The sequence below is a fragment of the Blennius ocellaris genome (genome assembly GCF_963422515.1).
Source record: "Blennius ocellaris genome assembly, chromosome: 20".
Taxonomy (NCBI): domain Eukaryota; kingdom Metazoa; phylum Chordata; class Actinopteri; order Blenniiformes; family Blenniidae; genus Blennius; species Blennius ocellaris.
The window spans coordinates 1,293,357-1,306,328 of record NC_137669.1 but is presented as its reverse complement, the minus strand read 5'-3'; the positions used below and the strand labels follow the sequence as shown (position 1 = coordinate 1,306,328).

At 43.5% G+C, this 12,972-nt stretch overlaps 1 protein-coding gene across 1 annotated transcript in view; it reads right to left on the bottom strand.

Moving 5' to 3' along the window:
- Window positions 1–12,972, bottom strand: part of carmil1 (capping protein regulator and myosin 1 linker 1) — a gene marked incomplete at both ends in the record, with an annotated part of 71,819 nt that overhangs the window by 35,573 nt on the left and 23,274 nt on the right. The window contains 2 exons of the mRNA XM_080516471.1: window positions 7,731–7,800; window positions 8,807–8,911. Coding sequence (XP_080372597.1) covers window positions 7,731–7,800; window positions 8,807–8,911 — 175 coding nt within the window. The remainder of the gene's footprint in view (window positions 1–7,730; window positions 7,801–8,806; window positions 8,912–12,972) is intronic.

Sequence of the window (12,972 nt, the reverse complement as noted above, 5' to 3'; positions counted from 1 at the left end):
CCTACATGGTGGTCTGCGTGATGTCATCATCTCATAATAAACCAGTTCTATCTTTAAAACCTCACAATCACTTTATTAATCCATGGACAAATTCTTTAGCAACACAGCACCAACAGAGTTTCCAGCTCTAACGCAGCCCCAATCATTAGGACTATTTTCAGGGAGCTTTGTGTTGTTAAGGTAAACTACACATAAGTACAGTGCATTCAGAAAGTATTCAACCCCCTTCACTTTTTCAATATTTTGTAATGTTTTTGTAATATTATAGCCTTATCCCCAAATTAACCTGTCTATTTAAAGTCGCACAACAACTTTCTATCAGAAGATCAGAAACCAAGCCATGAGGTTCAAGGAACTGTCTGTAGACCTTCAAGACAGAATTATATTGAGGCACAGATCTGGGGAAGAATACCAAAAAATTGGAACAGCATTGGAGTTCCCGAAGAGCACAGTGGCCTCCATCATTTGGAAATGGTAAAAGTTCAAAACCACCAGGACTCTTCCCAGAGCTGGCTGCCCATCCAAACTGAGCAATCGGGGAAGTAGGGCCTTGGTCAGGGAGGTGATCAAGAACCCGATGGTCACTCTGACGAAGCTTCAACATTACACTGAGCAAATTGGGGGATCCTTTCACACAGACGACCATCAGTGCAGCACTTCACCAATCAGGCCTTTATGGCCAGATGGAAGCCTCTCCTCAGTAAAAGGCTCATGACAGCTCACTTGGAGTTTGCCAAAATGCATGTAAATGACCCTCCAACCATCACAAACAAGATTCTATCGTCTGATGAAACAAAAATAGAACTATTTGGCCGGAATGCTAAGCGTCACGTTCGGAGGAAACCAGGCACTGCTCGTCACCTGGCAGATACCATCTCTCCAGTGAAACACGGGAGTGGCAGCATCATGCTGTGGGCATGTTTTTCAGCAGCAAGGACAGGGAGACGAGTCTGGATACAGGGAAATATGAATGCGGCAATGTACAGAGACATCCTGGATGAAAACCTGCTCCACAGCGCTCAGGACCTCAGACTGTGACCTTGGTTCACATTCCAACAGGACAACGAACCAAAGCACACAGCAAAGATACCGTATTTTCCGCACTATAAGGCACTTAAATACCTCAAATGTTCTCAAAAGCTGCCAGTGCACCTTATAACCCAGTGCACCTTATATATGGAAGAATTGCTCTACTCCAGACTGTTATTTGACAGCTGAACAACCAGAAGCTTTTATTTTGACAACTCTAACTTCTCAACTGGATCTTCAGAGCGGACGACACTCCACACAACACCTTCATCACTCATGGTTGCACACCAACATTCTAACAAACCAAAATAAACTAGATGAAATAATTACTCCCTAAACTGGGGAACAAAAACACATAAACACAATCAACACAACACCAAGCCCAACAACAACCCACAATAACCTCCAACAACACAAAACATGAATTCCCATCATGCCTTGCATCCTGAGCTCCTCAGTGCAGCCGATAGCTGCAATGAATTATGGGAGTTTCTGTTTGTGGCGTTTTAAATGCAATTATTGGGGGTTCTATTTGGTTTGTGGTGTCGGTAATAATTGTGTTGTGTTGTGTTTTTGTTGCTTAGTTCATGTAGTTTAGTTTATTACGGTAGTTGTAAGTTGTCAACCAGCAGTGAAGAAGGTTTAGTGTGTAGTGTCCTCCTGGCATAGGCTGCAGGTAGGACTATCAAAATAAAGTGTGTGCACCTCTCTGGGTGTTAGAATCAGTGGAAAATGTAACCTAATGGCTTTGAGCTATAAAGGTTGTTGACCACTGGTCTGTTCCATGTGCCTTATAATGCGGTGCGCCTTATATATGAACAAAGTTGTAGATTATGTCAATCGATGTAGGTGCACCTTATAATCCGGTGCACCTTATAGTGCGGAAAATACGGTAACTAAAGAGTGGCTTTGGGGACATTCTGTGAACGAGTGGCCCAACGAGAGCCCAGAGTTGAACCCAATTGCACATCTCTGGAAAGACCTGAAAATAGATGCTCTCCGTCTAACCTGGCAGCACTTTAGAGGATCTGTAGAGAAGAGTGGTAAGAAATCCCCAAGTGTAGGTGCCAAGCTTGTAGCATCCAACCCAAGAAGACTTCCCACTGTAAGTACTGCTGTAGGTGCCTCAACAAAGTATTCAATAAAGGGTGTGAATACTTAGGTACATGTGATATTTTCGTGTTTTATTTTGAATGAAATGGCAAAAAAATGAACTTTTAAAAGCGAACCTTTTTGCTTGAACATTATTCCACTGTGTATTGTGCTGCTCTGTCGTCACGGTGCTGCGCTCAGAGACGCTGCATGTTCAGTGAAGTGACTCAGATTTTGAATGATTCGTTCATACTCGCACATACTTGTTCATAAACTTCTGCTCAAAGACATAAAGAGTAGATGCCTCAACGGCTGCCATGGCACAGGAAATATGGTAGCGGCCATCTTGGTATGAATGTGTATGAACGGTGCATGAATGTTGGTGGTCGGAGGGGCCCACATAGCTTACCACCACAGGTGGGACAGGTGTGAATGAATAAAGGTTTCTGTACATGCTTTGAGTCAGCCTGAAAAAAGCGCTATATAAATCCAAGCCATTATTATTATTATTATTAAATTGCTGGACTGTAGAAAGCCGGGCTCGTGGGATTACTTTTCACAGCTAAGATAGAACATTATCATTGTTTGAATTTTGAAACTACAAACTTAATGTACTGTATTTCTGTCCACCAGTGACCTGGTAGCAGCTGCCATGAGTTAGACTTTGTTTAATTCAATTCAACTTTATTTATATATCACCAAATACAATTTGGTCATTCCTAGGTGCTTTTAACAGAGAAAATAGAAAAGCCCAACAAACAAATCCACACGAGCAAGCAGGTTTATTTGTGACTGTGGAAATGAAAAACTCCCTCTAACAGGAAGAACCTTTGTAGAAACCAGAGTCAGAGGTGGCGGCATTCTGCGGACCGGTTGGGGTGAAAGGATAGAGGAGAGGAGAGGAGAGGAGAGGAGAGGAGAGGAGAGGAGAGGAAAGTCATGACTGCTCAGAGTTAAAGGGATATGAGGTTTGACAGAACTGTGACTTTTTGTTAGTCTGACTATAGTGTTGAAGAGAAATCTAGAATTGTTCCTGTGTTTTTCTATTAAGGAGGAATAGTCGGTGTTTTGTGTTTTGCCCAGGGATTGTTTTTTTTATAGATTAACAAATGATCTCTCCAGGCTGTTCTAAATACTTCTGGGTTAAGAACCGTTTCTTGTCTAATTTTTGTGCTGATTTCTTTAGAGTTTGCAGATTATCATTATACCATGGAGCTATCCTCCTCTGAGTTGTTTAATTTTATCTTCAAGGTGCAATAGAATCAAGTGTGGAGTGAAGTAAGGCTGCTGTTCTATCTACAACCAAGTCAACCTGAGTAGGGCTGATGGTGCGGCAGCTGTTTACTGCTGGATCCACGATGGTATTGAAGTCAGTATTGGTGGGAGTACTTCCCTGAATTTGGTTACAGCGTTGTCTGATAGATATCTCTTATATTTCACTTTATTTTCAGGGGCTATAAAGCCAGTTAATGTACATTTGAATGACATCAGGAAGTGGCAAGTAGAACTGGCTGCTGTTTTTTTTTCCGGTCAGAATGCATCAGATTTAAAGTGAGATTTTCAAAGGATTTCTGGTTAGTTTTAGGTCTGGGATGGAAAAGAAGACTGGAGTTATAAACAGATGCTCGTCCAGTTTCTCCAGGAAGATGGTGATTAACATGATGGGAGGAGTTGCTTCATTGAGGCTGAGATATTCATCTCTTTTTAACCAGGATTCAGTGAGAGTCAATAAATCAAATTTGTGATCCGTTATTAAATCACTTACAAGTAAAGATTTAGACGATAGTGAACGAATATTTAACAGTCCACATTTGATTATTGTGGGATTTTGTTTACTGATAGGAGCAGTTTTGATTTTTATCAGATTCCTATGTTTAACTCCTCTTCTGTGGGATTCCTCTTGTCTTTGGTAAAATGGTGGTGGAACAGAAACAGTCTCCACATGAAAGACTTGGATGTTGGAGGGTGAGGAGACGGCAGGAAGACTGTTTAGTTTTGAGAACAGCGATGGATTTCAGGATGTAATTGACAGAGAACAGTAGGGGGTGCTGGTGCAGCCAACAGCAGCCTGAGGAGTCCAGGAGGAAGGACACTGGGGGGGTGGGGGGGGTCCGTAGGATGTAAACAGTCAGTCTCCAGAGGACCAGTGGACTTTATGTAGGATATTCACAGCTAATATCTGTCTCCAGAGCTGCTGGGAGGAAGTCCGTCAGGACGGAAGAAAGAGGGACGCTTCCAGAAGAAGTTGGAGTTATCCATGAAATCTACATTGTGATCAATGAAATCTACATTGTGATCAATGAAATCTACATTGTGATCAATGAAATCTACATTGTGATCAATAAAATCTACATTGTGATCAATAAAATCTACATTGTGATCAATGAAATCTACATTGTGATCAATGAGATCTACATTGTGATCAATGAGATCTACATTGTGGCTTCTACAGTAAGAAACGTGTTCAGGCTTCAAATTCTGCTGAAGCAAGCTGCACCTCGACCAAGTGTGGGAACGGGACCGGAGATAAAGACAGACTTTCCACAGTTACTTAAAAACTTAAAAAGCTCATTAAAGTCCTTCTTCGTCACTTCGGATTGCCGACGGGCCATATCATTAGTAGCTACATGGACTAGAACTTGGTGGACGGACGGTGGAAGTGCGTGTAAAAGCTCCGGAATCTTACCGAGGATTATGGGATTATTATGTTGTTGGAGAGAAAAGCAGACGAGGAACAAGTGGTGGATGAAGATGAGGAGATGGACGGGGAGGCTGGTTCTATGGTGCAGCAGTGTCTCATCACGGCTTCCTGCAGGAGTCTACGACCAGAACGGGGTCGCTGGTCTGGCTGTCCAGGGGAGACGGAAGCCGCTCCAGCACTGTTACTCTCCGACGATGAAGAAGATGCAGCTGTTGTGGGCCCAGGAGGAAGGAGGTCCAGGCAGCAGGAGCAGCAGCAGCAGCATCGGCTGGGTGAACCAGGAAGTCACTGGCCAGCGGAGCGCAGAAGTTAGACAAGCTAAGTCCTGGAGGTGAGGCCGCTGCACCGGAGCCTCTCTTTCGACCATGGATTACCACCTCTAACCATGGAGGGTGATTGCTGGGGGTGGAGCAGGAGGAAGACCATGGCTGGGGGTGGAGCAGGAGGAAGACCATGGCTGGGGGTGGAGCAGGAGGAAGACCATGGCTGGGGGTGGAGCAGGAGGAAGACCATGGCTGGGGGTGGAGCAGGAGGAAGACCATGGCTGGGGGTGGAGCAGGAGGAAGACCATGGCTGGGGGTGGAGCAGGAGGAAGACCATGGCTGGGGGTGGAGCAGGAGGAAGACCATGGCTGGGGGTGGAGCAGGAGGAAGACCATGGCTGGGGGTGGAGCAGGAGGAAGACCATGGCTGGGGGTGGAGCAGGAGGAAGACCATGGCTGGGGGTGGAGCAGGAGGAAGACCATGGCTGGGGGTGGAGCAGGAGGAAGACCATGGCTGGGAGTGGAGCAGGAGGAAGACCATGGCTGGGGGTGGAGCAGGAGGAACACCATGGCTGGGGGTGGAGCAGGAGGAAGACCATGGCTGGGGGTGGAGCAGGAGGAACACCATGGCTGGGGGTGGAGCAGGAGGAATACCATGGCTGGGGGTGGAGCAGGATGAAGACCATGGCTGGGGGTGGAGCAGGATGAAGACCATGGCTGGGGGTGGAGCAGGAGGAAGACCATGGCTGGGGGTGGAGCAGGAGGAAGACCATGGCTGGGGGTGGAGCAGGAGGAAGACCATGGCTGGGGGTGGAGCAGGAGGAAGACCATGGCTGGGGGTGGAGCAGGAGGAAGACCATGGCTGGGGGTGGAGCAGGAGGAAGACCATGGCTGGGGGTGGAGCAGGAGGAAGACCATGGCTGGGGGTGGAGCAGGAGGAAGACCATGGCTGGGGGTGGAGCAGGAGGAAGACCATGGCTGGCTGGCCTCAATGTCCAAGGAGGCGAGCTGTTGGGACGGGTCCGCGGCTCCCTCCATGAAGCCAGACAACATGGCGTCCTTCTTCTTCAGTTCTCTGGAGAGCCGTTGAATATCATCTTTAAGATCAGTGATTGTTTTATTAGCCTTTTGGAATTAAATCTAATCCTCGGAAGGCATGGTTTATTTGAAAGGTGCCTCCTGCCTGTTTGGGCAAAGGCTGTGCACCTCAAGTCCCATACGAGTCCAGAGAATCAGATCAATCCAGAACAATCCAATGAGTCCAGAAAGATCCAATGAATCCAAAAAATAAAAGCCTGCTCTTGTCTGTTTCTAAGATAATCTTTAAAATGGATGTAAGGAAAAACATAAAAGATTCTCTGTAAGAAAGATCAATGCAAACAAAACTGTATTTGTTTGCTGCCCGACAACGAACCGGAACCGTCGTAACGCTCCTTACTGCTTGTTCACTAACTAGTAGTCCAACTGAGACTTTGTTAATGACATGTTCCACAATACACATTTAGATTACAACTGACTCAATAACGCTATTGTAGAAATATACCATATATTGCAGGTTGAACTTTGACCAGCACATTTTACCAGGTGATACAGGCTGTACTGTTCACCTGTAATTCTTTCACCCTAACAGAAGTAAGATTACTCTTAGGTCTCCTCCACCACACTGATAAACACTGACAACATCTGACTGTAGAATAGGTTGAAACAAGTTTCAGCAGCTTTGGATTATTATCAGCATATATGCATGAAAATGGTTTTGTTGAAGAAAGGTTGTAAGAAATTTGAAGGAAGAAAATAAGTTTATTCTCCTTTTTAAAATGTTTTTGTGTTGACTCTCTCAAATCTCATTTTCATTTTGAAGGTTTTTCAAAGACAAAGAGGTGAGGAAGAAGAGGGGCTTTGAGGGGGAAGGAGACACTGTAAGCGAGTCCTCTGTAGTTTGCAGGGAGCATTTTAAACAGGACGATTTCGACAGGACAAGTTGTCAGACTCACAGAGGATGTTATACCAGTGGCGAGCCGTCAGGGCCTTCAAGGCCTTCAAGGCCTTCAAGGCCTTCTCTGCAGGCCGAAGAAAGATATCAGAGCCACAGACTGACGTTGATTATATTTTGTCCATGAATAGTTATTAAATAATTCCCAACGGTCTGTCCGCTTCTTCTCATCGCTTCTCCCCTGCTGCGCTGCTTCCAGACATGTATTTCCATAATAAAACTTTTAACCAATTGTGATTGGTTAAAAGTTTTACGTGTCAACCATCGTCTGTTGCCAGGTCAAGAAATCTGTCTGAGGCCTTCAGATTCACTTCTGCAGGCGTCTGCAGTGTAAAGCTAGTGTCAGTCACACTGCTGCTTCAACCCATCACATTTTGATATTGGTGACCCAAGGCCTTCTGGGAGGCCTGGCATGACATCAGCATTTTCATGCACTCTGATTGGCTCGTCAGAGAGTTCACTCTCCACTGAGTTACACCCTCCATCTTCAGCTTCCCTGTCACCTCCAAACAGCAGGTGTATCATAATTCCACTATTAGCATTCATGAGAATTTTTGTATTCTTGTGTGTGTGTGTGTGTGTGTGTGTGTGTGCGTGTGTGTGTGTGTTCACAGGGCAGGGTGAAATACTGTGTGTGTGCATGCGTGTGTCACCTCGCAGCAGCTCAGGTCCAGCGAAACATTGTTCACATTTGAGTTGCAGCCGAGTCCCAACAACAAGGACCTGCAGCAGAAAACACAAATACTTTACTGAGATCTACTTTCTTGTTCAGTTTCTAGTGTCATCTACCAGTAGAGCAGAATAGAAACTACATTACGATCTACAGATCAGCACTGAATGTAGTAGAACCACAAATAGAAGACTGAATCAACAGTCACAGAAGGAAATGGAGCTACAACGCAGAATAAAAGACTGAGTAGAGATGAAATAGAAATACAACAAACATCATAGAATAATTTGGAAAATATTGAAATGAAACAAAAGAAAATAATTGACAATAGAAAAGAAGAGTGCAGACAATCACCACAATGTTTTCTAAAATAGAAAACAGAATCAAATAGATGACGACAATAAACATGAAGAATAGAAGAGAGAAATACAGGAATAGAATCAACAAACAGCAAATGGAACAGAACATTCCAGAAACTGACATAACAGAGGAGAGTACAATATATAACAATGGAACAGTGTAGAACACAGCTAAAGAAGAACCAAACAATGGGAAATGAATCAGCTGAATTAAACAAATGGAACAGAATAGAACAGAAAGTGATTTGATGTATAATTTTAGCATTTAACACTAGTGAAATATGTTTGGTCCCTCAACCCTTGGCCTGTATGTTTCATGATCCACTGTACTGTTTCATTGTTTTGGTTTCATTATTTTCTGTCCTATTGTGTTTCAAAGACACATTTCCTCTTCATGTAATTACTCCTCCTGCCCACACTAGCCATGAAGGCAATCTGCTCTACGCGTTGTTACCGTTGTTGTATTGATTTAAATATCTTATGTTGTTGATATCAACCTGCCAAAGGGACTGAAGATGTAAATGAGCCGTCTGCTATAATCTTGCATATTTACATTTATATGTTCAAATATATGTGGTGTCCCTGTTTTAAATAAATAAACTCAAACTCAAAGTAGAAGCAGAAAACAACAGAAAGTGGAAAATTGAATAGAGGCTGAGTTTCTTGTTGTGTAACCATGGAAACAGCTTGGTGTTCCTACTTGAGCGCCTCCACAGGAAGTTTGGTTCCCGACAGGCTGACGGATGTCAGAGCCTGAGCAGAGCTGAAAAACTGCCTGAAGGATGGACGCACATCTTTCACTTTCCTTGTGGGAACACAGTAGAAACACAGTGGAAATGCATTAGAAACACAGTGGAAATGCATTAGAAACACAGTGGAAATGCATTAGAAACACAGTGGAAATGCATTAGAAACACAGTGGAAATGCATTAGAAACACAGTGGAAATGCATTAGAAACACAGTACAAACATATTAGCAACACAGTGGGAACATGTTAGAAACAGTAGAAACACAATGGGAACATGTTAGAAACACAGTAGAAACACAGTGGGAACACGTTAGAAACACAGTAGAAACACAGTGGGAACACGTTAGAAACAGTAGAAACACAGTGGGAACACGATAGAAACAGTAGAAACACAGTGGGAACACGTTAGAAACACAGTAGGAACAAGTCAGAAACACAGTGGGAACACAGTGGGAACACATTACAAACAGTGGAAACACAGTTGAAACACATTAGAAACACAGTGGGAACACATTAGAAACAGTAGAAACACAGTGGGAACACGTTAGAAACACAGTGGGAACACGATAGAAACAGTAGAAACACAGTGGGAACACATTAGAAACAGTAGAAACACAGTGGGAACACGATAGAAACAGTAGAAACACAGTGGGAACACGTTAGAAACATAGTGGGAAAACGTCAGAAACACAGTGGGAACATGTTAGAAATAGTAGAAACACAGTGGGAACACGATAGAAATAGTAGAAACACAGTGGGAACACATTAGAAACAGTAGAAACACAGTGGGAACACGATAGAAACAGTAGAAACACAGTGGGAACACGATAGAAACAGTAGAAACACAGTGGGTACACATTAGAAACAGTAGAAACACAGTGGGAACACATTAGAAACAGTAGAAACACAGTGGGAACATGATAGAAACAGTAGAAACACAGTGGGAACACATTAGAAACAGTAGAAACACAGTGGGAACACGATAGAAACAGTAGAAACACAGTGGGAACACGATAGAAACAGTAGAAACACAGTGGGAACACGTTAGAAACACAGTAGGAACAAGTCAGAAACACAGTGGGAACACGTTAGAAACAGTAGAAACAAAGTGGGAACACATTAGAAACAGTAGAAACACAGTGGGAACACGTCAGAAACACAGTGGGAACACAGTGGGAACACGTTAGAAACAGTAGAAACACAGTGGGAACACGTTAGAAACACAGTAGGAACACAGTGGGAACACGTTAGAAACAGTAGAAACACAGTGGGAACACGTTAGAAACAGTAGAAACACAGTGGGAACATGGTAGAAACAGTAGAAACACAGTGGGAACACGTTAGAAACAGTACAAACACAGTGGGAACACGTTAGAAACAGTAGAAACACAGTGGGAACATGTTAGAAACAGTAGAAACACAGTGGGAACACGTTAGAAACACAGTAGAAACACAGTGGGAACACGTTAGAAACACAGTAGAAACACAGTGGGAACACGTTAGAAACACAGTAGAAACACAGTGGGAACACGTTAGAAACAGTAGAAACACAGTGGGAACACGGTAGAAACAGTAGAAACACAGTGGGAACACGTTAGAAACAGTAGAAACACAGTGGGAACACTATGGGAACACGTTAGAAACAGTAGAAACACAGTGGGAACACGTTAGAAACACAGTAGAAACACAGTGGGAACATGTTAGAAATAGTAGAAACACAGTGGGAACACGATAGAAATAGTAGAAACACAGTGGGAACACGATAGAAACAGTAGAAACACAGTGGGAACACATTAGAAACAGTAGAAACACAGTGGGAACACGATAGAAACAGTAGAAACACAGTGGGTACACATTAGAAACAGTAGAAACACAGTGGGAACACGATAGAAACAGTAGAAACACAGTGGGAACACATTAGAAACAGTAGAAACACAGTGGGAACATGATAGAAACAGTAGAAACACAGTGGGAACACATTAGAAACAGTAGAAACACAGTGGGAACACGATAGAAACAGTAGAAACACAGTGGGAACACGATAGAAACAGTAGAAACACAGTGGGAACCCGTTAGAAACACAGTAGGAACACGTCAGAAACACAGTGGGAACACAGTGGGAACACGTTAGAAACAGTAGAAACAAAGTGGGAACACATTAGAAACAGTAGAAACACAGTGGGAACACGTCAGAAACACAGTGGGAACACAGTGGGAACACGTTAGAAACAGTAGAAACACAGTGGGAACATGGTAGAAACCGTAGAAACACAGTGGGAACACGGTAGAAACCGTAGAAACACACTGGGAACATGTTAGAAACAGTAGAAACACAGTGGGAACACGTTAGAAACACAGTAGAAACACAGTGGGAACACGTTAGAAACACAGTAGAAACACAGTGGGAACACGTTAGAAACAGTAGAAACAGAGTGGGAACACGTTAGAAACAGTAGAAACACAGTGGGAACACGTTAGAAACAGTAGAAACACAGTGGGAACACGGTAGAAACAGTAGAAACACAGTGGGAACACGTTAGAAACAGTAGAAACACAGTGGGAACACTATGGGAACACGTTAGAAACAGTAGAAACACAGTGGGAACACGTTAGAAACAGTAGAAACACAGTGGGAACACGGTAGAAACAGTAGAAACACAGTGGGAACACGTTAGAAACAGTAGAAACACAGTGGGAACACATTAGAAACAGTAGAAACACAGTGGGAACACGTTAGAAACACAGTAGGAACACAGTGGGAACACGTTAGAAACAGTAGAAACACAGTGGGAACACATTAGAAACAGTAGAAACACAGTGGGAACACGATAGAAACAGTAGAAACACAGTGGGAACACGTTAGAAACAGTAGAAACACAGTGGGAACATGGTAGAAACCGTAGAAACACAGTGGGAACACGGTAGAAACCGTAGAAACACAGTGGGAACACGTTAGAAACACAGTAGAAACACAGTGGGAACACGTTAGAAACACAGTAGAAACACAGTGGGAACACGTTAGAAACACAGTAGAAACACAGTGGGAACACGTTAGAAACACAGTAGAAACACAGTGGGAACACGTTAGAAACAGTAGAAACACAGTGGGAACACGGTAGAAACAGTAGAAACACAGTGGGAACACGTTAGAAACAGTAGAAACACAGTGGGAAAACGTTAGAAACAGTAGAAACACAGTGGGAACACGCTAGAAACAGTAGAAACACAGTGGGAACACGTTAGAAACAGTAGAAACACAGTGGGAACACATTAGAAACAGTAGAAACACAGTGGGAACACGATAGAAACAGTAGAAACACAGTGGGAACACATTAGAAACAGTAGAAACACAGTGGGAACACGTTAGAAACAGTAGAAACACAGTGGGAACACGATAGAAACAGTAGAAACACAGTGGGAACACATTAGAAACAGTAGAAACACAGTGGGAACACGATAGAAACAGTAGAAACACAGTGGGAACACGTTAGAAACATAGTGGGAAAACGTCAGAAACACAGTGGGAACATGTTAGAAATAGTAGAAACACAGTGGGAACACGATAGAAATAGTAGAAACACAGTGGGAACACATTAGAAACAGTAGAAACACAGTGGGAACACGATAGAAACAGTAGAAACACAGTGGGAACACGATAGAAACAGTAGAAACACAGTGGGTACACATTAGAAACAGTAGAAACACAGTGGGAACACATTAGAAACAGTAGAAACACAGTGGGAACATGATAGAAACAGTAGAAACACAGTGGGAACACATTAGAAACAGTAGAAACACAGTGGGAACACATTAGAAACAGTAGAAACACAGTGGGAACACGATAGAAACAGTAGAAACACAGTGGGAACACGTTAGAAACACAGTAGGAACAAGTCAGAAACACAGTGGGAACACAGTGGGAACACGTTAGAAACAGTAGAAACAAAGTGGGAACACATTAGAAACAGTAGAAACACAGTGGGAACACGTCAGAAACACAGTGGGAACACAGTGGGAACACGTTAGAAACAGTAGAAACACAGTGGGAACATGGTAGAAACAGTAGAAACACAGTGGGAACACGTTAGAAACAGTACAAACACAGTGGGAACACGTT